Source organism: Phycomyces blakesleeanus (genome assembly GCF_001638985.1).
Source record: "Phycomyces blakesleeanus NRRL 1555(-) unplaced genomic scaffold PHYBLscaffold_2, whole genome shotgun sequence".
Lineage (NCBI taxonomy): Eukaryota > Fungi > Mucoromycota > Mucoromycetes > Mucorales > Phycomycetaceae > Phycomyces > Phycomyces blakesleeanus.
Genome location: NW_017265135.1, coordinates 3,397,374 through 3,421,796, shown reverse-complemented (window position 1 = coordinate 3,421,796; position 24,423 = coordinate 3,397,374). Strand labels below are relative to the sequence as shown.

The window sequence follows — 24,423 nt, the reverse complement described above, 5'->3', positions numbered from 1 at the left end:
AGAGAGAAAAGAGAGAAACGTATATGTTTACGGGTTAGTGTGTATGAGTGTATGAGTATGTGTGTCTAGATAGGATTATAGTTTGAATATATATAAAGGGTAATATGAATGTGTGTGGTGGTTAGACCTGACTGCCAAAATGTGTAATTGATGACGCCTTTGTACTAGACGAAAAAAAAAATGGGGGTGAAAAATAGACCAAGAAATATACACATACATGTCTGTGTATGTATATATAAATGTAAAGAAGGGGATAGCAATATCTTGGGATTTAATAGAGCCAAAAGAATTATGGATTGGTCAAGTATAGATACTTGAATAAAAGAAGTGTCAAATATAGTAATGTGCAAAGATATTCTTCAGTCTAGTTATTAAAATTAATATGTACCATTTTCCTAAACCAAAAAAAAAAGGTGAGCGCAAGAGTAAAGAGTAAAAGAATCCCTTGGTGTTAAAGGGGAAGAATTTCTTTGGCTGTTGTTGGTTTATGCATCTTATGTATATACTTCTTTTAGTGAAATAATAATAGAATAATAGCATATCCATACTTATTTAAGAAGAAGAAAATAAAATAAAAAAAAGGTAGGAAAATCTGTAACAAATGTGTATATTTTCGATTCTTGTGAACTCCTGGAAACATCAAGAGTACCCGTTCTTTGGTAGTCATAATGGACCCCCACGACCCAGAATGTCACTTGTCCAACAACAGACATGTCCACAAACTTGCCTTGGTGTCACAGCTAATGTCAATTATAATTTTTTTTTAAAAATCAGACAGAGTCGAATTAAAACACGTGACTGTGATAGCGACAGTAGCTGGCCAAAAGGCTTAATAAATATATGCTTTGTATTGAAACTTAGAGCAAAAGATATTCAGGTCTTACATAGCTCTAATTCATACACATCCTTTAGCCGAATGAATAGTGTTTTTTATAACTGCGAGAAAACATATTATTAGTATGAAATAGTATATATATTTTTTTTAAAAAAAAAAGAAGTTCATAATACCATCTCTTCCATCAAAAAACACAGCCATTTGTTCAATCCAATTGGCCAGTAAAGCAATACTTACTGGTTAGCTTAGATATACATAATTTGCCATTCAATATGGCGACGGAAGTACTGAATGTATAGAATAACCCCTTGGTAAAAATAAATATAAGAAAAAATTGCGATTGGACTGAACTAAACTGGATTTTTTGCACAATCCAGAGTGGAAAGACAACAACAGCAAGAATTAGATAGACTGCATTAACCGCAATTTTTACAAAGATAATAACGAGATAGGTGAATGAACTAAATATCAGGCATTACATACCACGGATGTATACATAAACAAATATATACATATTAGTGGATATTCACCTACAACCTAGGTAATTTTGTCTTTTGTGTATTTATGGATAGCTGAACTGTTTTCTTCACAGTATATTAGGCTAGTGATATTGAATAATTATTTAAAGCGTATATATATATATATACACAACAGGGCAAGACAAGACAATCATTAAACGTAAATGGGGGTTTTTTGTATCCGATGTATACTCAGCCTATACTAACGCGATTATGTTTCTCCGACCGCAATATTTTTAAGACGCGACGAGGTAACTAGGGGGATTAATTTTTTTTTATATAAGCTCGTTGTATTGGACAATTACTTACTAATTTGCTTTAGAAAGAAAGAAAAAAAAAAGAGAGAGGAATAAATAATATGAGGTGCCTTGTATTAAACCAGTTTGGTATTTAAACTTGCTATTAATTTATTTACTCTTTTTTTTGTTTTTCTAAGCTGTGGGTTATGTACACAAAAAGTGTAGTTTATGGGGTTGTAATATATGTGTGTGTGTGTGTGTGTGTATATTAATGTTACATAATCAATACTATTCTATCTAGGTCCAACGAGTGCTTGTAATTCACCAACAAAGCAAGTATACAAGACGTTCAAAGATGGTCGATTGATAGTGATAGTAATAATAGTAAGGCTAGGTTTAAAGAGAAAAGAAGATTACACGTATAAGAATAAGAACGATGCGTAACATAACAAAAAAAACAAGGGGTGGGTGATCAATGGGACAGATCAAATAAGTAAATATAAGAAGCAAGTAAATAAGATATGGCTGATTAGAAGAGGAAGTGGAAGAAGGGGGGGGGACTGAATACGATAAGCAAGTAAGCAAGTAAGCAAGTAAGCAAGCAAGCAAGGTAAAGTGTAAAGGTAAAAATAAGAAATAAAGGGTGATGTTGAGGCGATTTTGCCCTTGGTGAATTGTGTTTTCATATATAAATACAAGAATGCATTCAAGCTGTCTGCATCTGACTTTTTATATAATAATTATAATTATAATTATAATTTTATTTTATTAATTATAATAATTAAATAATTAAATATATATATATATATATATATATATGTAATTATTTATTATCTGGGCCTCTCATATTAAATATAATAATATAATACAAAGAAAAAGAAAAAGAAAAATCTTTGGCGCAAAATAAGAAATAAAATACTAATAAAATCGGCTATGAATGTTAGCTATTTCCGCAACCCAAATCAAATCATATCAAATCAAATAAATCAAATAAATCAAATAAATCTACCACCAACCGCCACTTTCCTTTGCTTTTTCTGCTGCCAACCTCTCTTTCTCTTTATTTTCATTTTCCCTCTATTTTACCTGTATCAAGTACTGTACTTCTTCCTTATCGTCCTGGCCTGGTAAGTTAACTATAGCTTTAGTATTTCAATTAATGATAATATATAAATTGACTAATCTTGGTATATATATATAATGTATATAATGTATATAATGTGTATATATCTATATCTATATATTCATTATGTAATTCTTATAATCATACTCATATTTCTATTCTTAATTGCATATTCACATTTGTATTTTGTATATTTATTCATCTCAAATAATAAATTGGAATTTTGGTAGACGTTTATTATCACTACATCTTCAGCTACAGCCTTTATCACCACTGCTACGAATAATACTACGAATAATATTTTTACGAATAATACTACGAACATTACTACGAACATTACTACGACTATTTCTGCGAACATTGCTGCCTTTCTCTATACAAGCCAAGACTCGAATATTTCCTTTCTATTGAAAACCGAAAAAGAAAACCCCCAAAATACGTTCACACTATATATTTTTTTTTAAATTTTTTTTTTTCTTCTGCATACTAAATAATCGCCTGAATTTTTCTTTCTTATTATATGTATATTTTTTAACAACTCGGCCCCACATTAATTACCGTTATTATTATTACTATTATCAATAGTAATAGAAATAGCAATAGCAATAGCAATAGCAATAGCAATAATAATAGTAATATTGACATTATTATCATTTTTCCTTTCCCGCCCCTTCCATCATGGCCATTAACTTGCTTGAGAGCCTTCCTCGTGTTTCTGGAGTATCCGAAAAGTTGCAAACCAAGTTAGCCCGGTTGACTCGATGGCCTACCCGACGTCAGCACAGCCCTCACCAAAAGCATGGGACTCACAATTCGGTCACTGCAAAGGCTGCTGCAAACGAAAAATATCTCCGAAGATCACCATCAAGAACCTCTTATTACAATTATTATCATTATTGCCAGAACAGTAACGAGAACAACAACAGTAACAAACCCGAGAACTGTAGCAGAATCAGCAACAGCAGCGGTGGCAGCGGTGGCAGTGGAACTAGCACCAAGAATAGAAACATCAGAAATGAAAAGGGCAACAATATGAACCTCAATGTCAGTGATGTTTACTTTCACAACGGCTGCCAGACGATTTGCTCAGAAGATTTGACCGCAAGTCAGTTCGCGGACATTACAGGCATCAGGATCCACCAGTCCGGAAGATGCCCAGAATTCTCCCCGTCTGACCAGAAAATCTACCTTGCAACACAAGATCCATCCCAGGAAGATTCAACACACGCGCCTCGGTTTGGTCCGACTCGATCCAGGAACCTGTCTATCTGGGATTCGGACTTTTGGAACCAAAAGCAGCACAAGCATAAGGAACACCAGGAGAACCACCAGCACCACAACCACCACAACCACCACAACCATAAGCAGCACTATCAGGAACACAAACCGGAGCACAAGCAAAAGCATAAACAGAAGCATCATCAAAGCCAGAATAATAAGGACTCGGATTCGGGCTCGGATCAACAGAGACTCAAATTGCAAGACAAGTGCCACGTTGAATCCAAACCTCATTACCACCATCATTCCAATACTTCCTGTCAGTCGCACCAGTCCTTAAACCAGCTGAACCCTAATTCTGGTATCTCTCTACAGAGAACAATCTCCTCCGGTGGCCAGACTACATACTCTAGCATTCGGTCTAGCAATTATACCCTCCCTGTCGATGAGACACCCTTTATCTCCTCTCTACGCCTCCAGTCAAACTACGAACGTCGTCCAAGTGTAGTTCAAAAAGGACGGTTCAAGATTGAATTAGAAATCGGAAACGGAAACGAAAACGGGACTACCAATGGCAATGGCAATGGCGATGGCGATGGACTCGATAATCCAGCTGCTACAACTACAGCTATCAGTACAAGCGATAACGATTCAATGGCTAGCCTTGCCACTACCGAATGCAATGTCGTTGAATGGAAACGAAAAAGGGCCTGTACTTCATGACTTATATGCATATATGCTTGCCATTTATATAAAAAAAAACCAAAGAAAAAAAATACTCAAAAAAAAACCAAAAAAAAAATACTAAAAAAAAACCAAAAAAAAAACTAAAAAAAAACACACACAATGACAACGGCAATGGCAATAAAGCCTCTACCCTTCAACTACATCTACTCTTTTTATTTATATATATATTTATTCTACCTATTCATTCGCCAATTCATTCGTCCATTCATACGACCATTCATTCGTCCATTCGTCCTGTCATTTTTGCCCATTCATTCGCCCATTTATTCATACATTTATTTATACATTCATTTGCCCGTTTGCCCGTCCTTTCTTTACAACAATTGCTTCATCAAGCACACTCAATCAAATCAACCAAACCAAACGAACCAATCAAACCGACTTTATGTCAAGCAGCCCGATATATACATACATACATATACATATACATATATATATATATATATATTCGATTAAGAACGATATATTCGTCTTGTACATATTTTTCAACCACCATTTACTTTATTACTTCAAAAGATTCTCTATGTACTGCAAAGGTAAAAAAAAAAAAATGAAAAAAATTAAAAAAAAAAAAGAAACGAAAAAAACGAAAGAGAGAAGTAGAGAAACCTTCTCCTATTCAAACCTTGCAAATTTTTTTATTATTTTATTATTTTACACTGTACTTTTCTTTATTTCTTTATTTCACTTCACATATTCTTGCTTTAATTCTCATATGTACAATTCTTTCTTATTCTTCATTCATTCTATTTATTTCAAACTTTCAAACTTTATGATTTTATTCTATTCTATTTTTTTTTCTTCATCTTCATATGTATATATACGTGCTTATATACATTTTATAATAAAAACGTGCGCTTTATGACAGTCTGTTCTACCTATCATTATTTTCTGTCACCAAAAAAAAAATTATTGAAATTACAGAAATTGCCTTTTTTAAAAAATAAATAAATAAATAGTCAAAATCAATTAATGAACTGAATGACTTTTGATCAATTAAACAATTAAACAATTAGGCGCCTAATTTAAACTACTTTATATTATCAGGCAATACTATTATTGTATACATTTCTTCTTCTTAGATATTAAGAGTAATACAATTATAGACAATTAGCCATATATGATCTACGAAGAACGTTTTTTTTTTTGTATATAATAAATAAGTTTAAAATGTGCACAAAAATTATACTATTGAAACAAACCTTTCTTACGGTCATATACACATATTATATAGATACATAGATCATCATTGCATATACATAATGTAGCTTACAAATAAGATTCCATGACAGTCAATAGCACTCACACACATATGCATTCTCCTATTAAAAAAAAAGCTAAAAAAACTAAAGATCTTATCATTTATTTCTTATATTGATAATAATAATAATTAGATGTTTCAATAATGAAAAATCAATAGTTCTTTTTATTTTTTATTTTTATGGTTGAATATATAGTATTTAATAAATCAATATAGAAAGAAAGAACAATTGAATGCAATGTGGATAAAGAAAATAGAGTGAATGTAAAGAAATAATAATAATAATAATAATAATAATAACATTTTGTATATATATATATATATATTTTTGTCTAGAAAAGAGAAGCTGAAGAAATAGGCTTGTCCTTTGTACTGATCTTCTTGCCATCCTTGTTGATGACAGTAACATTCTAAATAAATAAATAAATAAATAAATAAAAAGAAAAGGTGTGAGTAACCACCACCAGCTATCTTTGTGCCATTGCTATTGCCGTTGCCGTTGTCTTTGATATTCCAGTACAAGACACACACACACACACACACAAAAACCTTAATCTTATTACTATTCTTATTTTCTTGCTTACCTTTTGTCCCAACAATTCCTTGACAGCCTTTGTCTTGGCTTGTCTGCTTCCAACATTGGGGTTGTTCTTTTGGATAAGTTTCAACTCGCGCTCCTTGATATCCTTCTCCTTCTTGGCCAACTTCTTCTTCATTGCTCTTGCGCGTCTGCGTTCGTCCTGCTCCATTTCTGTTGAGCTCTTGATCACATTGCGCTTCTTGTCGTACACTTCCTCGGGAGCAAACAGGGTAGCATCCGACACATTGACGGGTGTCACATCCTCCATAGAAATAGCTGCAGCATTGCTGACCACAGTGATCTCTGGCTTTGGCTATAATTATTATAATTTTAAAATTTAATATATATATATATATATATATAAATAGGTAAAACTTACTGCCTTTGGTGTATAGTGGAAGTTGCTAAGCGCATCCAACTTCTCGCACAGGGTCTGGAACATGGTCGAAATCTCTTCGTGTTCCTTATTCAACGCTTCGTCCTTTTCGTTTGTCTGGTCATTTGTGGTCTTCTTTACATAGTCGTCTTCGTAAAGTTCAGCAAGCGATTTCTTGGATCTTTGGTCGTTGAGTTCTACTCGCTTTGAGGGCAAGAAAGGTCGTGCAGAAGGATCGGATTTTCGCTCAACATCATCAAACATATTCTACAAAACAAAAGCGTAGTACATAGTAGATGTTAAGCAAAAAAATTAGCACTATGAATAATATACCTTTCTCATTCATATCTATCTATATATGAATATTGACTTTATCACATGTAAAAAAAAAACAAAAACAAAAACAAAAACCGGAAAGATACGTTACATCGACAATACGCTTCTTAATGAGATCCTCAAGTGCAGTTGTAGATTCTTGTGTAATGACAGGTACAGGCTACAAATGGCGATAATTACGGTAAGAATGATGATGTTTTTTTTTTCAATTCAAATTAAGACAAGACGAAACAGGGCAGTATAGTATAGTATAGTATAGTATAGTATATCACAAGAAAGTTTTCTTTGGGGGGGCAGTTGATTTACCTTTACAGAGTGATCAAACTCCATATCTTCTTCCAAAAGACTGTTCACAGGTCGCGCCTTTGCTGAACTCTCACCCTTGAGTGTCCAGTGACGCTCTCCGATGTTTTCTTGTTCAAACTGGTCAATCTGTGCCTGAACAGCAGACATACGCTTCTGGTAAGCTGTCTTTTCATCTCCAGATCCCTCTTCCTCATCAGCATCAAAAAGGTTTTTGATCTTGACTGCTGACTTTTGATCCTCTTCCTCTTCCTCTTCGTCATCATCATCATCTTCTTCTTCGTCTTCTTCGTCGTCCTTTAATTCCTCTTCGAAATCTTCAGTAGCAAACTTTACTTTGTGTTCACCAGCCTTGGTACGACGGGGTTTTTCTGGTGCTTCAAAAAAGTCCTTGTATGTAATATCTGCAAATTATTATTTTATTTTATTTTATTTTTTGAAAAAACACACACACACACACACAGAAAAACAATTAGTACATATATTATTTAATCACAATGATAAATATTTAGATATATCAAAGCTTGGATCATAAAACTCACCTCCCACATCTTCATCATCACCCTCTTCATCGTCGTCATCTTCAAGAGCGTCCAGATCATTGTCGAAATCAATAGCGTCCTCGTCATCCTCATCCTCTTCACGGTCTGATTGCATATCAAGCTCTTCCTGTTTTTCTGTCCAATCATTGAATTCTTTGAGGTTGAAGAAGTCATCGTCGACTTCAGAGATCTTTTTAGGACTAATCCACAAAGAATTATTATTATTATTATTATTTTCAAGTATATATATATTAATAAATGTATATTTGTGCATACAAGTATAAGCTTTGTATCTTTCTTTCTTTCTTTTTTTTTTTAGAAAAAAAAAAGGTCCTTACCGCTTAGCAGATTTCTCTTCTACAATTTTCTCTTCTTCTTCTTCTTCTTCTTCGTCGTCTTGTTCACCTTCCAACTCTTCCATTTCTTCGTCTTCGTCTTCGTCTTCTAATTGAGCCATATCTTCGTCTTCAGAAAGTAGATCTTCGTCATTATCGTCATGATGTTCGTCGAGTTCGACCGATTCGCCCGAGACACTCTCTTGGTCACTACTGTTTTCTTCAAATGACACTTCTTTTACTTTTTGTTGGTCACGCTTTCCTTTTTTGTTGATCTTTGAAAACTCCTTGAGGGTTGACTTGGAATAGTCTAAGAATGGCTCGTTTTGGGTAGCGATCTCTTCCCAGATCTGATCATTGTCGAATCCCTCGGTCAATAATTCGGTAAAAGGTGAAAACTGGATTTCTTCATATTGTTTTGCTATTTTTTTTAAAAAATAAATAAGATAAAGCAAGAGAGTAATTAGACAAAAGGATGCATTATATTTGCATATAGATCTTGTTAAAATAATAATATGATGATCTTTACAAACATACTTCTTTTTATTGTTAATCTAATCAAGTTTATTATAACTATTTTATTTCTTATTACCAGTGTCATAAAAGTATTTTGATGTCTGTAATGCCTCGGTAGTAATCTTTTGATCCGGTACAAAAAACACCTGAGGCTTCTCGACAGTTGACTTTAGGAATCGAGCATAAGGAATGGTTTGTTTCTTCTTCGTTGCAACCATTGTGATTTTTTCTTTTAAAAAAAAAAAGAAAAAGAAAATGTATATATATATATATATAAAAAAAAAAAGAAAGTCTGCAGTCCCGACGTACAGTCTTTTTTTCTTTCTTTTTTTTTTTTTTTGGTTTTTCTATCTCTTTTCCTTTTCCATTTCTCCTTTCCTTTTTTTTTTTTTTCAATAGGAAAAAAAAGTGACGGGACATAATATTTAACAGTCACGTATTCAATTGCCTAATAAATATGTCTAAAATTGAGTGATTGAGGAGTGAAGAGTCTAGGGACACGATGTTTATACAAATGGAATGTATTGCGTTTCATTTGTCTTTGAATTCATAGATTACTATTTATTTATTTATTTTGTTTTTTTTTGGTCAAAGGCAAAAAGGCATTAGCTTATTTTTATTATCTGAGCAAGAGAAAGAATGCCTCTTGGTAGACTAGCTTATATTATCTATACCTTGGAATTAGGACATGTGAAAGGATATTCAAGATAAATTTCCTGCCTAAAATGTCGCAACAACAATGAAAAGAAAGCGTCGTATCAAGCTCTCCATAAAACATCGTGTCCTTATAATTAATGTTTCTCAATTAAATCAATACAATACAATACAAGCCAGGCCAGGCCAAGGCAGACCAATAACATTGGCCTATTGTAATTTGTGCTTTCAATGAAAAAAAAAAGTTTAAATGATATGATAGTAAACCTATGGGTCAGAAGGGCCTACTCAATGTTGGACTCATTCCGTTTTCCGAGTACCCTTTCTTTTTGTTTGTGACACCTTTTATATATATATATATATATCACATTGAATTGTTCACCGGCCCGGCGACAGGAAATCATCACATCTAGAGAGATCTAAAGTGTATGTATGTATTATATAATTCCAAATATTTAATTTGATTTTTGAAACAAATGAAATATAGAGTATATTATGATCTGACTTCTTTTATGCTATTCAGTCAGTTGCAAGCAGCAAAATGGGCCAGTTGTTAATGTTCTCTCTCTCTCTCTTTCTTTCTTTAATGTACCTTGTACAAATTCACATACAAATAAATCAAGAAATAAATTTGAAATACGCCAAAAAGATTTTTTTTTGTTTCTTTTTTGTATGTTGGGTACTTTGTTTGTATTTAAATTTATAATATTTGTTTATCCTTCCCCTTTGCTGCGACTCTACAGACAGACATACATAATATACACTTGGGGAATTGTCAATAAGAAATACTATGTTTAACTCTCTTTCTCTTTCTCGTTTGCTTTTATTCTTCACACAAGACCTCCTTAATCGAAACCAGCTGCTTCTAAGGCCGATCTTCTCACCTCCCTTCCCCTCCCCTTTCAGCCCCTACCCCCCCTTCCTTTGCGCGCAAGTTCCGTTCTCTATACCGCTCATTTCTCCTCCTCCATTTTTGGTTTGTGTCTTTCTTTGTTATTGTTATCATTATTATTATTATTATTATTATTATTATTCTAATAACCACTGCTCTGGCTTGAGAATGTAAAAAGAGGAAGATCACGACTGACAATTATATCATCATCAAGTACGATAAATTGTCTGTGTATTATAATCTGGCTTATAAGCCTTTAAAAATAAAATTGAAACAAAATTGCATTAACCTCTTTCATTATTCTATTTATTTATTTATTTATTTATTTTTGTGAAGTTTGAATACTAATATTAATATTACCTACAATATCACAGAAAAAGTTTGTGTATTTGTATGTGATACATGTAGATTAAATAGTACTTGATACTTTGACAGTTGACAAAATCAAAAGGAAATATAGGTTAATTTAACTACCAAACATCTTACCAACTCCCCCCCCCCCCCCCCCCTCTCCTCTCCTCTTTTCTCTCTCTCTCTCTCTCTCTACTTTGCCTAGTACAAAAAGAAATCAAATCAAATCAAATCAAATCAAATCAAATCAAAAGGAAGGAAAGAAGAACTTTCTTGAGGTTTGGGTGCTTTGTACTTTGTACTTGAAACTTTATTCTCATAATTTACATGATGTTCATTGTTGTATTACTGTTATTACTACTATGACCATTTATGATTATTTGTTACCAATAGTCAATGAAATATTTGCTTTGTTAATAAATAAATAAATAAATAAAAAAAAGAAAAGACATTTATTGGGAGATCTACGGATCAATTGTAATATTATGTGCGTACATGTATGTATAATATTTATGCATGATACTTCTTTGTGCTTTTGTGCCATTATTAAATTTCATTGTGTAGATAAATCTAGTAATCACAGTTGGTTTGTATAAATTAATGTACATGCATGTTTTGTATATTATCGCAAGGTTAAATATGAAATGCACTCTTTAATGTTCTATATGTACTCTAGCCCGTCTGTCTACCTAAACCAATCGATTGGTTGACCAAAAAAAATAAAATAATTAATAAATTGAGAGGGAGAAAATGGGGATAGGAAATGAGTATATGATGAGACAGACATAGAAAGAGACTAGGAAATGTGACTTGTGGTCCATGACATCATTAATGAAATAAACAATATCTTTATATGTTTATTTTTCGTAAACTTGGATATATAAGATCATTCATTCACCAAAATAATAATATCTATATCTATATAAAAGCATGTCATTCTTTGGTGGAAATTCTCAGCCTCAGCAGGCAATCAACCCTCAAAATATGATGATGGCCGAACAAGAACTTGAGATGGTGACTGATCTGTTCAATCGGTAAGGTATTTGAATAACAATAGGAATAAGAAATATATATATATATATATATATACACTACACTACACTATACGAACACGAACACGCACACGCACACGCACACGAACACGCACACGAACACACGGACACACATATAACATATAACATATAACATATATACATATATACATATATACATATATACATACATACACAAAAAAAAATATTGTATTTTTGGGTACGTATATTGAATTTTTTTTTGGGTACGTTTGTGTGTGTTTGTGTGTTCAAGTGTTTGTGTGTGTGTGTGTGTGTGTAATTTAGGCGTAGTTTTGCGTAGTGTATGCGTAGTGTGTATATATTTAGTGATGATGGTGGTGGTGGTGATATATGTTATGTGTTATATTAACGTCAAGATAGTATCACCGAGTCGTGCTACTCCAAGTGCATCGTTACAAAGTACGAACAAGGAGAATTGAACCAGCCAGAGGGAGCATGCATTGATACCTGTGTGGCCAAGTTCTTCCAGGTCAACAGCATGGTTGGCGAGAAGATGCAAAAGATTGGACAATCCTAGACGATTTATATACATGACTGACAAAAGACAACAAAATTAGATTTGATTTTCTTTTTACTTTACTTTATTATATTATATATGTATATACTTCTTGTATGTATATACTTCTTGTATGTAATTAAGCATATACTATATAATATTCTTTCTCTCTCTCTCTCTCTGTGTGTATAGTGTTTATGCTGGAAATCATTATATTGATTCTTGTATATCAACAAATAAGCAAACAAATAAGCAAACAAACAAACAAACAAACAATCAATCAAATAGATAGTTAGATAAATAAATAATAAGCTGACGTCTCTATCTACAAAAGTCATGCTGTTTAGAATAGGCTTTATTTATGTGTTAGATAATAGTAATAATAATAATAATAGTAAATTGAAGAGGGGGGGTGATATTTATTGGTTAGTGAATGGAGCAAAGGCAAAATAAAATAAAATAAAATTTATAATATAGATTTGTATGATGTTATGGTTGTGATTCTCCTCATCTTTATAGATATCCATATTTGTATGAATATTGGTCACAGACTTCTTTGGATCCAAACTCACATTTCGGGCCATGCGGATTGAATTTCTTTTCTTTTTCTTGTGTTCATATTCAAGATGGATAAAAGTCAAAGAAGATGAATAGTGTATATATATAAGAATTGAATTGAATTAAATCATCAGTCTTGAAGGCTTTGATGATGTGTTATGCAATTCAATGCACTCTACTGCAAGTAAAAACACTCACAAGAAGTAAAGAAATTATAAATATAAATTTATATAAACAGTTGCTATGATCCGGCTTTGTGTTTATTGTGTTTATAGTCTATCCGCTTCTCCTTATTTCTCCTCCCCCCTTCTTTCTATATTTTTTTTTTCATCCCTTCTTAGTTTCCCCTTTATGGCTTCAACTTCTTCTATTTTAATTCAACTATCTCTATCTCTTTCTCTCTTCCTTCTCTTTCTCTCTTCCCTCTTTTTCTTACTTTGCTATCATTTACTATCATTTTCTTAAAAGTCCCTAAAGAGATATTCCTTTTCATACACAACAACCACAATAAAGAAGAACAACAAAAAACAATATGACTGTGTCTCCTTTAGCCCTCGACATAACAGACATTATTCGGGTCCTTGAAATCCAAATCCCAAAGATACAGCATGACACCATGACTGCAAGTAACAGAGTACATATATACATATAAATTTTAGCTTATATGCACTCTATGCATCATATAAATACATACATACATAATGTACATGTATTAACTATTATTATTATTATTATTGTTCTTGTTCTTTGTTTGTGTCTTATAGGAACATCGAGCGCAAATGCAGGATAATCAAGACGAGTTTCGCGCACTTGGAATCGAAGCTGATTATCTACGAAAAGTAAATTATAAATCCTCTTTTTCTTTATTTCTATCTTTCTCCTTATCCTTAATACACACTACACCAACAACAAAAACTAAAACTAAAACTAAAATTCAAATAGACAATGATGATCATGAAGGAAGAAATTTCAAATAGCAGAAAAATTCAGGAACGATTGGAATCACAACTTTACGCACAAGAACAGGAAACTGCCCACGCCCATAAAGAAATGCAAACCATGACGCGACTAAAAAAGGAAGCTGAAAAAAGATTGGAAAGTGAGGTAAGAAAGAATAACACAAACAAACACATTAAGATTTGACTTTCTTTCTTTCTTTAGTTGCGTAACCATGAGAATGATAGAACCCTGTGGCAACAGCGTGAAGCCGAACTACGGGGTGAAATCAAAAGATGGGCCATTCAGAAACAGAATCCAAGGCGAACCCGGAGTGCAACAGCCTCCAATATCTGGGACACACCCGAAACAGCCAAAAGTAAGTAAAATTACAATACAATACAAACTTTTTTTTTTTTTTAAAAAAAAAATTATTATGTATGTAACTATCATTTTAACTTCCAGATTGGGGAACTTGTGCAGGCATGAGTCCCATCTTTGAGGACCGCCGTGCCCTTACTACAGACACCGTGTCGTGCCGAGACGCCAAGATCCGCGCCCAAGAAAAGGTTATTTTGGATGTAAAGACCGAATTGCAGCAGCAAAAGAGACTGGCTCATGAGGCTATCATGACCACAAAAGCACAAGCCCATCGTGTCGCATGGCTTGAAGACGAACTCAAGGGGATCAAAAGACTCAATGCATCTCTGATGGAAGACAATGAAGGATACCAACTATTGCTTCACGAAAAGACCATGACTGAAATATTCAACAAGGTAACCCACAAAAAAAAACATAGGAATTCAAAAATAAACCTACCTAATTGATAATTGATATTTTCAATAGGGCGTAGAACCAGAAGAACCGTCACAGACAGCTAATCCTACAAGTCTAGCAGCCGAATTGCAGTTGGTCGTAAGTCAGGATACAGATGCAAATCAAGCCCAAGTAAATAGTAAGTTACATATCAATATCAATATTATTATTATTATTTAATAAATATTTTAATATCTCTTTTTTTTTGTTATTTAGAATTGACTGAAGAAGTCAAGACACTCCAAGAGGCCAACAAGGCATTGACACTGTACATGAATAAGATTTTGCTCAAGATTGTCGACAATAACCAATTGGTCGATGTCTTGAATATCGACGACACACCAACAAGTGAGCCAGAACCACAAAGTATGGTTCCTAAATATGAAGAAAAAGAGAATCATGAAGAAAAGTCTGTAATACGACAATCGACAACACCAACACCAACAACGACGACAACAACAGTAAAGGCAGATTCGGCTGTACCGGTAGTTAATAGTAACAGACCAAGAAGAAGTACCATTTCATCCTGGATGTCTTCTCCAAAGCCAGAAACACCCTCACCACCGGTTAACAATAGTGATAATGGGTGGGCAAGAGCCCTTCGACGAATGACTGTCATGAGCTGGGTTCAGTCCTCAAAACCAGAACCTCCAAAGGAAGATGAAGCAATCTGTCTTGGCCATGATTCAGCAATATCATCAAGGGCTAGTGAGAGCACTGAAGCTGAGACTGAAGCTGAAACTGAAGACGAAGAACAGGAACAGGAACAGGAACGAAAAGAATAAATAAACCAATAAATAAATAAACAAAAAATGTATATAAACAAATATAAATAAATAAACATCTCTCTCTCTTTCTTTCTTTCTTTTATTCAGTGTAGTTGGTCACTTTCATACTGTCTTTCTAATTAGATAAAGCAAATGTCGGGTATTTAACGTTTATTCTCCTATTTAATTATATGTGTCGTAATTTGAAATCGAATTGTTGCTTTTGAAGAATGTCAATTGTATATGCCCTGTCTTTAACATAACCTTTCCCCCCCCCCGCGCGCTCCATGCAATTTTCAGACAAGTTATAACGTGGCGTTTGTGGCGTGGTTAGATTTAGTGCCTTTTATTTGCTGTATTATGTGCCAAATTTATACTTTTTTTTTCTATTACTATTAAACTCCTTGTTTAATTGTAATAATAATAAGAAGAATAAGAAAAGGTGCCTAGGATTCTTTCATAACTTGGTCAAGAAATATACTACGGCATAAGTTGACGTAAGCTTGGTAAAGTATGCGTCATTTGACTTTAATTTTTAATTTTAATTTTAAAAACAAAAAATATAAAAATCTCCAACAGTTTGAGACTTGGGGTTTTCAAATAGCTAAACAAAGCTTTACATTAATTTCTTCAAGTTTGTTATTTTAAGCATAGTTACTAAGAGTGAACTGTTTCTTTTTTGTTTTTGTTTTTGGTTTGGATAGACAACGATTATTTATGATGTAAGCAAAATATACCGAGGATGAAGAACTGATAGTAAATTGATCTTGTATCTATAGAAATAAAGAAAGACAATTGTATTTCATTAGAGTAGAGAGTTCTTGGAGATGTTGACTTGCAAAGTATTGATGATCTTTGTGTATTTTGGAAATCGACAATATCGTCCAAATTTACAAGTTCTTCAAAAGCGATAATTTGATTTCAAAGGGCGCCATTTGTGATTAAATGACCGCCAATTCCTTTTTTTTTTATTTTTATTATTGTCATTAGTATTTTGGGCAAAAAATCAAGTTGAAAATGGAAATGGAAATGGAAACGACCAACAGGCAGTGTAGAGTAAGTAAAAGAGAAAGAAAGAACAACATCAGTTTATTGGTTAAGCTCTTTTTTATTTTTCAACACAGCAAATGAGAAAAAAAAAGAAAAGAAAAAAAAAAAAAAGGCAAGGAAATCGTTCTTTGCCCTTCTTTTTTTCTTTGTTACCTGTATATGTGTATTATAAAAAGTGTTTTACAATACAATACATAAATGTATGTATCTATCTATCTATTTGTCCCTTTATTTTTATTACATACACACATTTATATATAAAATTATAATACAATATATATATATATATATATATATATATAAAAATAACATTCTCTTTTTTTTTTATTTTAATATTTTTTTTCTTTTTTATTTTATTTTATTTTACGTTTCTTTCTTTTCTTCTCACTTTATTTCTATTGCCTTTTTATTATTATTTACTTTCTGTTATACTTCTTTTTCATACACTTTATATACTTCTTTAACATCCTCTTCTTATTGTTGAGATTCAAAATATTTTTTTTTTCAAAAAGATATTTTTTTTTCCAAAGACACAAAATATTCTATTCTATACTCAATTCATTTATTACTTTATTTTATATATATAACTATATTACATACATACAACACAATCAAAAGAAAAAGAAAAAGAAGAAAAAGAAGTAGAAGCAGTAGAAGATTCACAATCAAAAAGTAAAGAAATGTATACACGAATTCCAAGTAATTCCACGGCGAATTCACCATCACAAACCATCAGTCCTCATCCACGGCAACGTAGTCATCCACGCTCTGACGCTAGTGCTTCTTCTAGACTTTCTTTTAATGACCGTGCCTTTATTGAGTTTACACGCTGTCTTCACCAAGCCAAGGCTATCGTAAAAGAACTAGAGTCCTTTAGTGCATCGATTTGTCCGGCTGTTAGGATATCTGTATACGAACCCACGGCATTACATCATGACCCTCGTCTAGGCTCAGAAGTATTTATCCAGCAAGTAAACACATACCTCGGAGACACTTTCCAGAAATTTTCCAGGCTTTGCAAGATTTTACTCATGGTCCTCACAAAGATGCAGAACAGCCAGCAGGTCAAGCCAGAGCGGATAGAGTCCTTTAGATCTGAAGTCTGGGAAGAGTGGAGAATAGCCACAGAGATCAAGCAAAATCTGGTCTCATACATCCAACAGCATGTCAACCAATTCTCACAACCACAACCACAACCACAACCACAAATACAACCATCCAGATCTAATACTACCACCACCACCACTACCACCACAACTACATCAACAACTACAAGTACAAGTACGAACACAAACACTAGCACAAATACGAATACGAATACGAATACGAACACAAATACCAATACCAATACAAATATGAATATGAATATGAACATGAATACAAGTACAAGTACAAGTACAAGTACAAACACACATACAAACACACACACAAGTTCAAATCCAAATCCAAATCCAAATCCAAATACAATCAATCAAACCTATTTACCACAGCAACAACAACATCATCATCATCAACAACATCATCAGCAGCAGCAGCAACATCATCAACAGCAACATCAACAATATCAACAGTACCAACAGTATCATCATCAACAGTATCAACAACAACAATCATCCCATTTACCTCTGTTACCATCATATCCACCAGCTATAACAAGAGGGGAAGAAGGCGGAGGGATCGGAGGGGGCTCAGTAAGAGGAGGAGACGGTGGAAATGAAGATGGAAGCACAAGTACAAGTGGTATAGGTGTAAATGATGGCAATGATGGTGCAGGAGCAAGAGTAGGAGGAGTAGGAGGAGTAGGAGGAGGAGGAGGAGGAGCATTATCAGCAGAGTCAATAGCCGAATATCCACAAAACACATTTATCAACAATACTCCTTTCATCTAATCGTAACCTCTTCTACGATACAGACGGGTCTGGTATAAAATACCAATAGAAGTTTACCGTTCAATCCTTTTTTGTAAATATCTATCTATCTATCTACTTCTTGCTCTCTATTGGTCCCTTTCTCTTTCTCTTTCCTTTTTATTGTACCATACATCCTTTCTTTTTCTTTTTTTTTATTTCTACTTGTTCTCTACCTCTTTACCTATCTTATTATTTCTGTTATTTTCCTTGTCTTGTATTGTCACAACTAATAGTGAATATATAATATATATATATAATATTATTATTTTCCCCTTTTTTCCATTTTTCCATTTTTGCACTCTTTGCACTTTTTGCACTCTTTGCACTTTTTGCACTTTTTACCTCTTTGAACCTTTTTTTTTTTTTTTAACATAAAGATGCTTTATTTATTTATTTATTTATTTTTTTAAAAAAAAAAGAATGAATGAATGAATGAATGAATGAATGAATAATATTTTTATATACAAATTATGTACCTATTTTCATTATTTCTTTCTATATTGTGTTTTATATATATACATATATTTTACTCCCTTTTTTTTTTTCCTTTTCTTTTCTTCCATTTTATCTTGTTGGATTTTTTTTTTGATTTTTTTTTTTTGGTTGATCTAAAATATTCTATACTTGTTTCAAAACCCCATTTTTTCCCTTTTTGGACTTTATCGATTTATTTAATTTGTTCCATCTGATTCTTTTAATTTCTCCTCCTTCTATCGCAAATAAATAAAAACAAAACAAACAATACACTATATCACAAGTAATACAAAGTGTAATACGTAACATAACATAACATGGCATTACTTGCTTACTTGCTTACTTGCTTACTTGCTTGCTTGCTTATTCAATTATTTATTATAAAAGACATACAAGACATTAAGTGGATAGGTGTATAAAGAAAAATACACTATATCATTCTTTCTCTATTCGGCTGTTGTTCATTTTGCTTGTTTCTTTTTGCACTACCGATAAAATTATTGGAAAAGATTTATGAAATTGCATGGGATGCATTCAAAATAAAAATGCAGATTCTTCTAAAATTTATCTTTACAAAAAAAAAAAAAAGAAGAAGAATATTATATACGTTATTTACACATCAGAAATTAGGTGCATTTATAGTTACAATTCTAGCTAAATAAATATTATTGTTCTACTAAACATCACTTGTTCAATTATTCACTATATGATAATCACCCCAAAAAAGAAGGAACAATGTGCAAAAAATGTAAAATGGAAATGAAGAGTTGAGTTGTATTAGAATGGGAAAATCAATCAATAAATCCCCCATTTTCCTTATTCTTGTTGCTTTATTTAAATGTGAAATATTTGATACAATATAGTAAATAACGATAATAATAAAAACCAAGGATTATCTAATATCTGTACGTTTGTTTCAAAATTGCTGGATACACGAGAAAATATATACAAGATAAAAATCGATAATCTTTATTTCTTGTTATTAAAATCAAAAATAGTAATAATAGTAATAATGCCATCAGAATAATTTATGGTCCCTTCTCAGCTTTTATTGAAATTTATCGATCAATATAATCAAACAGATATATAATAACATTTGATAATAATAATAAAATAAAATAAAATAAAATAATATAATATATATATGGTTGTCATGATTTGTATATCACCAATATAAAACTCACAATATTCAAAAAACAAAAACAAAAAAAGACAATACAAATCTTTATATGTCTTGAACAAGGGTTATATAATAAGTATTGATTACAGCATATAACAACCAATATATATATATATATATATATATTATATTATATTATATTTAAAATTGTTACAAGATATTAAATCTGTTTGATCATGTCAGATTTGGCTAAGTTGAATTCATCATCTGGCAAGAAATAGTAATAGTAATAGTAATAATAATAATAATAATAATAATAAAGAAGATTTAAGATGAGTTTTATAGAGAAATCAAAATGGTAATAAAGTTTGTAATGTTTATTGAATGAATGAACAAAAGTATATATACATTCTCAAAGAAAGGATTTTTCATTCATTTATTTATTTATTTATTTATTTATTTATTTATTTATTTAAATGTGACTATTTATTATTATGGTGATGATGCTGATGCTAGTGCTGACACTGGATAAGAAAAAAAATAAAGTCAATAAATATTGATTCTCTTATCCCAGAACACTGTCTACATCATTCAATAGAATTTATTACACCCGTATGTTTCTAGACTAAACAAGGAAAACTTATATTTCTGATATCATTGGCTACTGGTTACTTGGTTATTAATTTTAATACTACAGACACAGATTTGCATATAGCACCACCTTATTCCTTCTGATATGCCAAATCACCCTGTATATTATCTAACAATATATATATATATATATATATATATATATATACTAGATAAAATGATAAACAAGGTAATTTGGTAATCCCCATACTTCATACCCAAGCGCCTTTGCCATCTTTGCCAACCCTTCAGTCTCGACCTGGTGTTTGAATGAGAATGGTGGAAACACAGCCCCGTTCCGATGAACCTCTGCCTTTACTAACGTACACGTCCCCCCAACACCATCAAGTGGTACTGCATAAAATATATCGGTGCGATCATCAGCACCCTTCATATCAATCATCAGTCTACGATGAGTAGTCAATTCTTTATAGCCTGTAATCAATTTATGCAAATACATTAAGTATACATCAAATCAATCAATCTAATTTACCTTCGACCAGCACATCTTCGGGCTCAAGCGTTTTCTGAAGTGCCCAACTCTCAGGCGTCTCTTGCCAGTTGTTCTTGTCATACCCGCCTTCTTCATTGTACGAGTGCCAGTAACAGTTGGGCACAACAATATCCTTGTCCAGACTAATCAACTCCTCTAGCAACGTCGCAGGATACTCAATCACATCCCCGTCCAGCCACAGCACCCACGAGATCTCTTCGGTCAAGGCGGCTGACAAGAGCGTGTTGCGGCTCTTGGCCATAATCTGCCGCCGCTTGACCTGAACCTCAAACGCATGACGATCCTCATTGCCAGCCAATTCAAATGAGAAATCCCGCTGAAAGATAGATATCCGCCGGAACCTCTGCCAGGCTTCCTGTTGGAATCTAAATCGGCCGGCATACTCCTGCAGTTTCTCAACCGTCCCATCGTTGGAATCACTCACAAGAAAGGCAAGCGAAATAAGATTGTGAGGGTAAGTCAACCGATTGACATTCTCAAAGTAACGTTCGATGTGGCGTGCGGATTCTTTGAATGGCGTCAGAATCAGGACGTGTTCTAAATTGTTCTCATGGTGCACCTGGTTGGTTGTATTCAAACCATCCATGTCATAATAATCGAATTTTGTTTGGGTATTGCTGGACGTCCTCAAGGGCAGAGTTCGTCTGTCTTGATGATCACAGACAGATGATGACCATTCGCCCCACCAAGGAAATGAGAATGAGATTGTGGATAAGATTAACCAGCAAGTCAGACAAGAGCCGATTAGTGCGACAGTGGTAAGCTGAATGCGTGAATTGAAAATCATAACCAATAATATATATATATGTACAGCACACACACACACACACACTCCTAAATATATATCTATATATACAAATAAATAAACAAATTTACAAACAAACAAACAAACAAAAACAAATAAATAAACTTGAAGAAGAAGAAGAAGAAGAGCAAGAAGAAGAGCAAGAAGAAGAGCAAGAAGGAAGAGAGTATAAAGAAAGATATATATATATATATAATTACTTAACAGGGGGTAGGGAAGGAGAAGGGGAGGAAATAAAGGACTTGATGTACATATACATATAAGCGCACACACACACGCACACGCACACGCATACACACACGCATACGCATACGCATACGCGTACGCATACGCACATATATATGCTTGTATATGTATGCTTAAATAGATAGATGGATAAAATAAAGAATTGGACAGCTTAAATTCTATCAAGATACTAACAAGCTTTAAACATCGCACAATAATTTTCTTCTTCTTCTTCTTCTTTTTTCTTTTTCTTTACATACATATTTATATACTAGTACCTCTTTACTCTTGCTTGCTTTCTTGCTTTAATTCCTGCTTTTTTTCTGTTCTGTTCATATTTCTCTTGTCGTTCTTAATCCAGGAAAGGAGACTTACCAGTGTAACAATCGAAGATATGTCGGTACATTTCAATCGTCGATACTAATTTATGAGACAAAAAAAGTAAAATAGATAAATATATAATTACCGCTTATATCTCCGGTTATGGGCACACACACATGTACGAAATTACAATATTGATATATATATATATATAAACTTCAAGTGAGGAAAGGAAGTGGAGAGGGGGGTTTTCATGGTTTGTTTGATTTGAATTGAATTATATGGTTAGTTAAATGTCTTTCTTACTTGCTTTTTTTTGGTCTAAAATTTATTTATTTATTTATTTTATGTTAAAAACATTAGTGAAAATACAGTATAAAATAAATGTACACCTTTGTATAAATCTTTTCTTTTCTTTTCTTTTAGCCTTTCTTTTGGAATAATACTGATAATATTATATATGAATTCTGTGGAATGAAATAGAGCGTTTGAAAGAACAAGAACAAGGACAAGAACAAGAATAAAAATACGAATAATAAAAGTATGATCTAATGGATTTTGTTTCTGGGTTTCCTTTGGAGTGAGTTTTGATTCATTTTTCTTCTTCTTTTGATGAAGGAGGTTTGGGGTTGCAAAATGACAAAATGACAAAAAGAAAGAAAATAAATGATAAATAGGAATTTTTAGGGTTAGAAATAGTAATAAAAAGAACGATGAGAAAGAGAGAGAGAGAATTTGACATGTGCAAATTATACACGTATACACACACCCATATATCTATATATATATATATATATATATATGTATGTGTGTGTGTGTATAGTGAGTGAGTGAGTGAGTGGGTGAGTGAATGTACTGTGTGTATGAGTTGTGTATATATGCGTGTGCGTGTACGTTTTGTGTTATATTTTAGCTTGTCGTGTCGGTGGTCGAGGACACTGGTTTGTGTTGCGCTTCGGCCATCACAACGAATCGTTCTAATACTTTACAGAAACCCTCTCTACCAACTGCCGCATTGTCCTTGAATCGCTTGAGAGACAATTCTTCTACAATTCCAGACCAACGTGATACCAGGCTACCAGCAGAAATGGCTGCTTGTTGAGTGAACTGAGTTCTATAGAAAGTAAAATAAAATGGATTAAGATTTTATACATAGATTTAGGTTTATCCAAGCTTCAAATATACATATATATATATATATATATTGTGGGTTACTTGCTACCACTTCTTACTACTTCTTACTACTGCTATTACTGCCCCTAATGCTATTACTACTATCCCTGAGAAATATATATATATATAAAAAAAGGTTTCTAATGCTTACTGTTGGGGATCTTCGGGATGTTCAGTGTATTCAATAGTCTCTTCAATCGTCAACAGGTTGGAAAGTGTCAGGTTTTTACTCTTCATACTCAATGTTTTGGTTTTTGGATCGATTGTTGATGTTTCATGAACGTATTGTGTAGTGTCTGCACCAAGAATCTATAATTTATGTATTTGATTAATTAAAACACTTTATCGTTTTGGTTCGCGATTACTTGTTTTTATATATATGTATGTATTTCCAAGACTCCCCCCCTCCCCCAAAAAAAATAAAAATAAAATAAAATAATAATAATTAATATTAGCAATACTTACTCTACGTAAAAGAGAAGGTACTTTCTGGTCTACAGTAATAATACGCTCTGTTGTGAGAGTTCCGGTTTCAGGGTCAACGAATCGATTGAGGACATCGACATGCTGGACATGAGGACAGTTTTCATTTGGGTATTTTTGCCAATTGGCTGCAGAGACCAGACTCCATTCGTAGTTGAAGTTGTGAATGGACTTGAACAACTTCATATCTTTTATATATATATATAAAAATCTATCTATCTATCTATCTATTTTTATTTAATTATT

At 32.7% G+C, this 24,423-nt stretch overlaps 8 protein-coding genes across 8 annotated transcripts; 4 read left to right on the top strand and 4 right to left on the bottom strand.

Moving 5' to 3' along the window:
• Positions 1 to 1,885: 1,885 nt before the first annotated feature.
• PHYBLDRAFT_163195 (hypothetical protein) lies at positions 1,886 to 3,076 on the bottom strand (the record flags this gene model as incomplete). The annotated part of the gene is made up of 4 exons (XM_018434751.1): positions 1,886 to 1,982; positions 2,289 to 2,317; positions 2,679 to 2,734; positions 2,863 to 3,076. 4 exons carry the CDS (start codon positions 3,074 to 3,076, stop codon positions 1,886 to 1,888), a joined length of 396 nt encoding a protein of 131 aa, XP_018298196.1.
• A 317-nt stretch (positions 3,077 to 3,393) lies between these two features.
• On the top strand, positions 3,394 to 4,656 carry PHYBLDRAFT_59195 (hypothetical protein; the record flags this gene model as incomplete). The annotated part of the gene is made up of 1 exon (XM_018440451.1): positions 3,394 to 4,656. The coding sequence occupies one exon, from the start codon at positions 3,394 to 3,396 to the stop codon at positions 4,654 to 4,656; it is 1,263 nt and encodes a 420-aa protein (XP_018298195.1).
• Positions 4,657 to 6,087: 1,431 nt separating this feature from the next.
• Positions 6,088 to 6,979, bottom strand: PHYBLDRAFT_157452 (hypothetical protein). The gene is made up of 3 exons (XM_018433617.1): positions 6,901 to 6,979; positions 6,526 to 6,834; positions 6,088 to 6,351 (listed from the first exon to the last, which is right to left on the bottom strand). The coding sequence occupies exons 1-3, from the start codon at positions 6,961 to 6,963 to the stop codon at positions 6,274 to 6,276; spliced, it is 450 nt and encodes a 149-aa protein (XP_018298194.1). The 5' UTR covers positions 6,964 to 6,979; the 3' UTR covers positions 6,088 to 6,273.
• Positions 6,980 to 11,721: 4,742 nt separating this feature from the next.
• On the top strand, positions 11,722 to 12,571 carry PHYBLDRAFT_130473 (hypothetical protein). Its single transcript, XM_018429365.1, has 2 exons — positions 11,722 to 11,860; positions 12,260 to 12,571. The coding sequence occupies exons 1-2, from the start codon at positions 11,757 to 11,759 to the stop codon at positions 12,414 to 12,416; spliced, it is 261 nt and encodes an 86-aa protein (XP_018298193.1). The 5' UTR covers positions 11,722 to 11,756; the 3' UTR covers positions 12,417 to 12,571.
• Positions 12,572 to 13,405: 834 nt separating this feature from the next.
• Positions 13,406 to 15,562, top strand: PHYBLDRAFT_185078 (hypothetical protein). Its single transcript, XM_018439027.1, has 7 exons — positions 13,406 to 13,587; positions 13,718 to 13,792; positions 13,896 to 14,057; positions 14,115 to 14,268; positions 14,355 to 14,665; positions 14,736 to 14,844; positions 14,922 to 15,562. The coding sequence occupies exons 1-7, from the start codon at positions 13,486 to 13,488 to the stop codon at positions 15,488 to 15,490; spliced, it is 1,482 nt and encodes a 493-aa protein (XP_018298192.1). The 5' UTR covers positions 13,406 to 13,485; the 3' UTR covers positions 15,491 to 15,562.
• Positions 15,563 to 16,895: 1,333 nt separating this feature from the next.
• On the top strand, positions 16,896 to 18,707 carry PHYBLDRAFT_185077 (hypothetical protein). The gene is made up of 2 exons (XM_018439026.1): positions 16,896 to 17,923; positions 18,170 to 18,707. Exons 1-2 carry the CDS (start codon positions 17,203 to 17,205, stop codon positions 18,409 to 18,411), a joined length of 963 nt encoding a protein of 320 aa, XP_018298191.1. The 5' UTR covers positions 16,896 to 17,202; the 3' UTR covers positions 18,412 to 18,707.
• A 2,118-nt stretch (positions 18,708 to 20,825) lies between these two features.
• On the bottom strand, positions 20,826 to 21,756 carry PHYBLDRAFT_106313 (glycosyltransferase family 62 protein; the record flags this gene model as incomplete). The annotated part of the gene is made up of 2 exons (XM_018427942.1): positions 20,826 to 21,091; positions 21,150 to 21,756. 2 exons carry the CDS (start codon positions 21,754 to 21,756, stop codon positions 20,826 to 20,828), a joined length of 873 nt encoding a protein of 290 aa, XP_018298190.1.
• A 1,201-nt stretch (positions 21,757 to 22,957) lies between these two features.
• On the bottom strand, positions 22,958 to 24,363 carry PHYBLDRAFT_27815 (hypothetical protein; the record flags this gene model as incomplete). The annotated part of the gene is made up of 3 exons (XM_018439919.1): positions 22,958 to 23,635; positions 23,846 to 24,003; positions 24,160 to 24,363. The coding sequence occupies 3 exons, from the start codon at positions 24,361 to 24,363 to the stop codon at positions 23,431 to 23,433; spliced, it is 567 nt and encodes a 188-aa protein (XP_018298189.1). The 3' UTR covers positions 22,958 to 23,430.
• Positions 24,364 to 24,423: the final 60 nt, after the last annotated feature.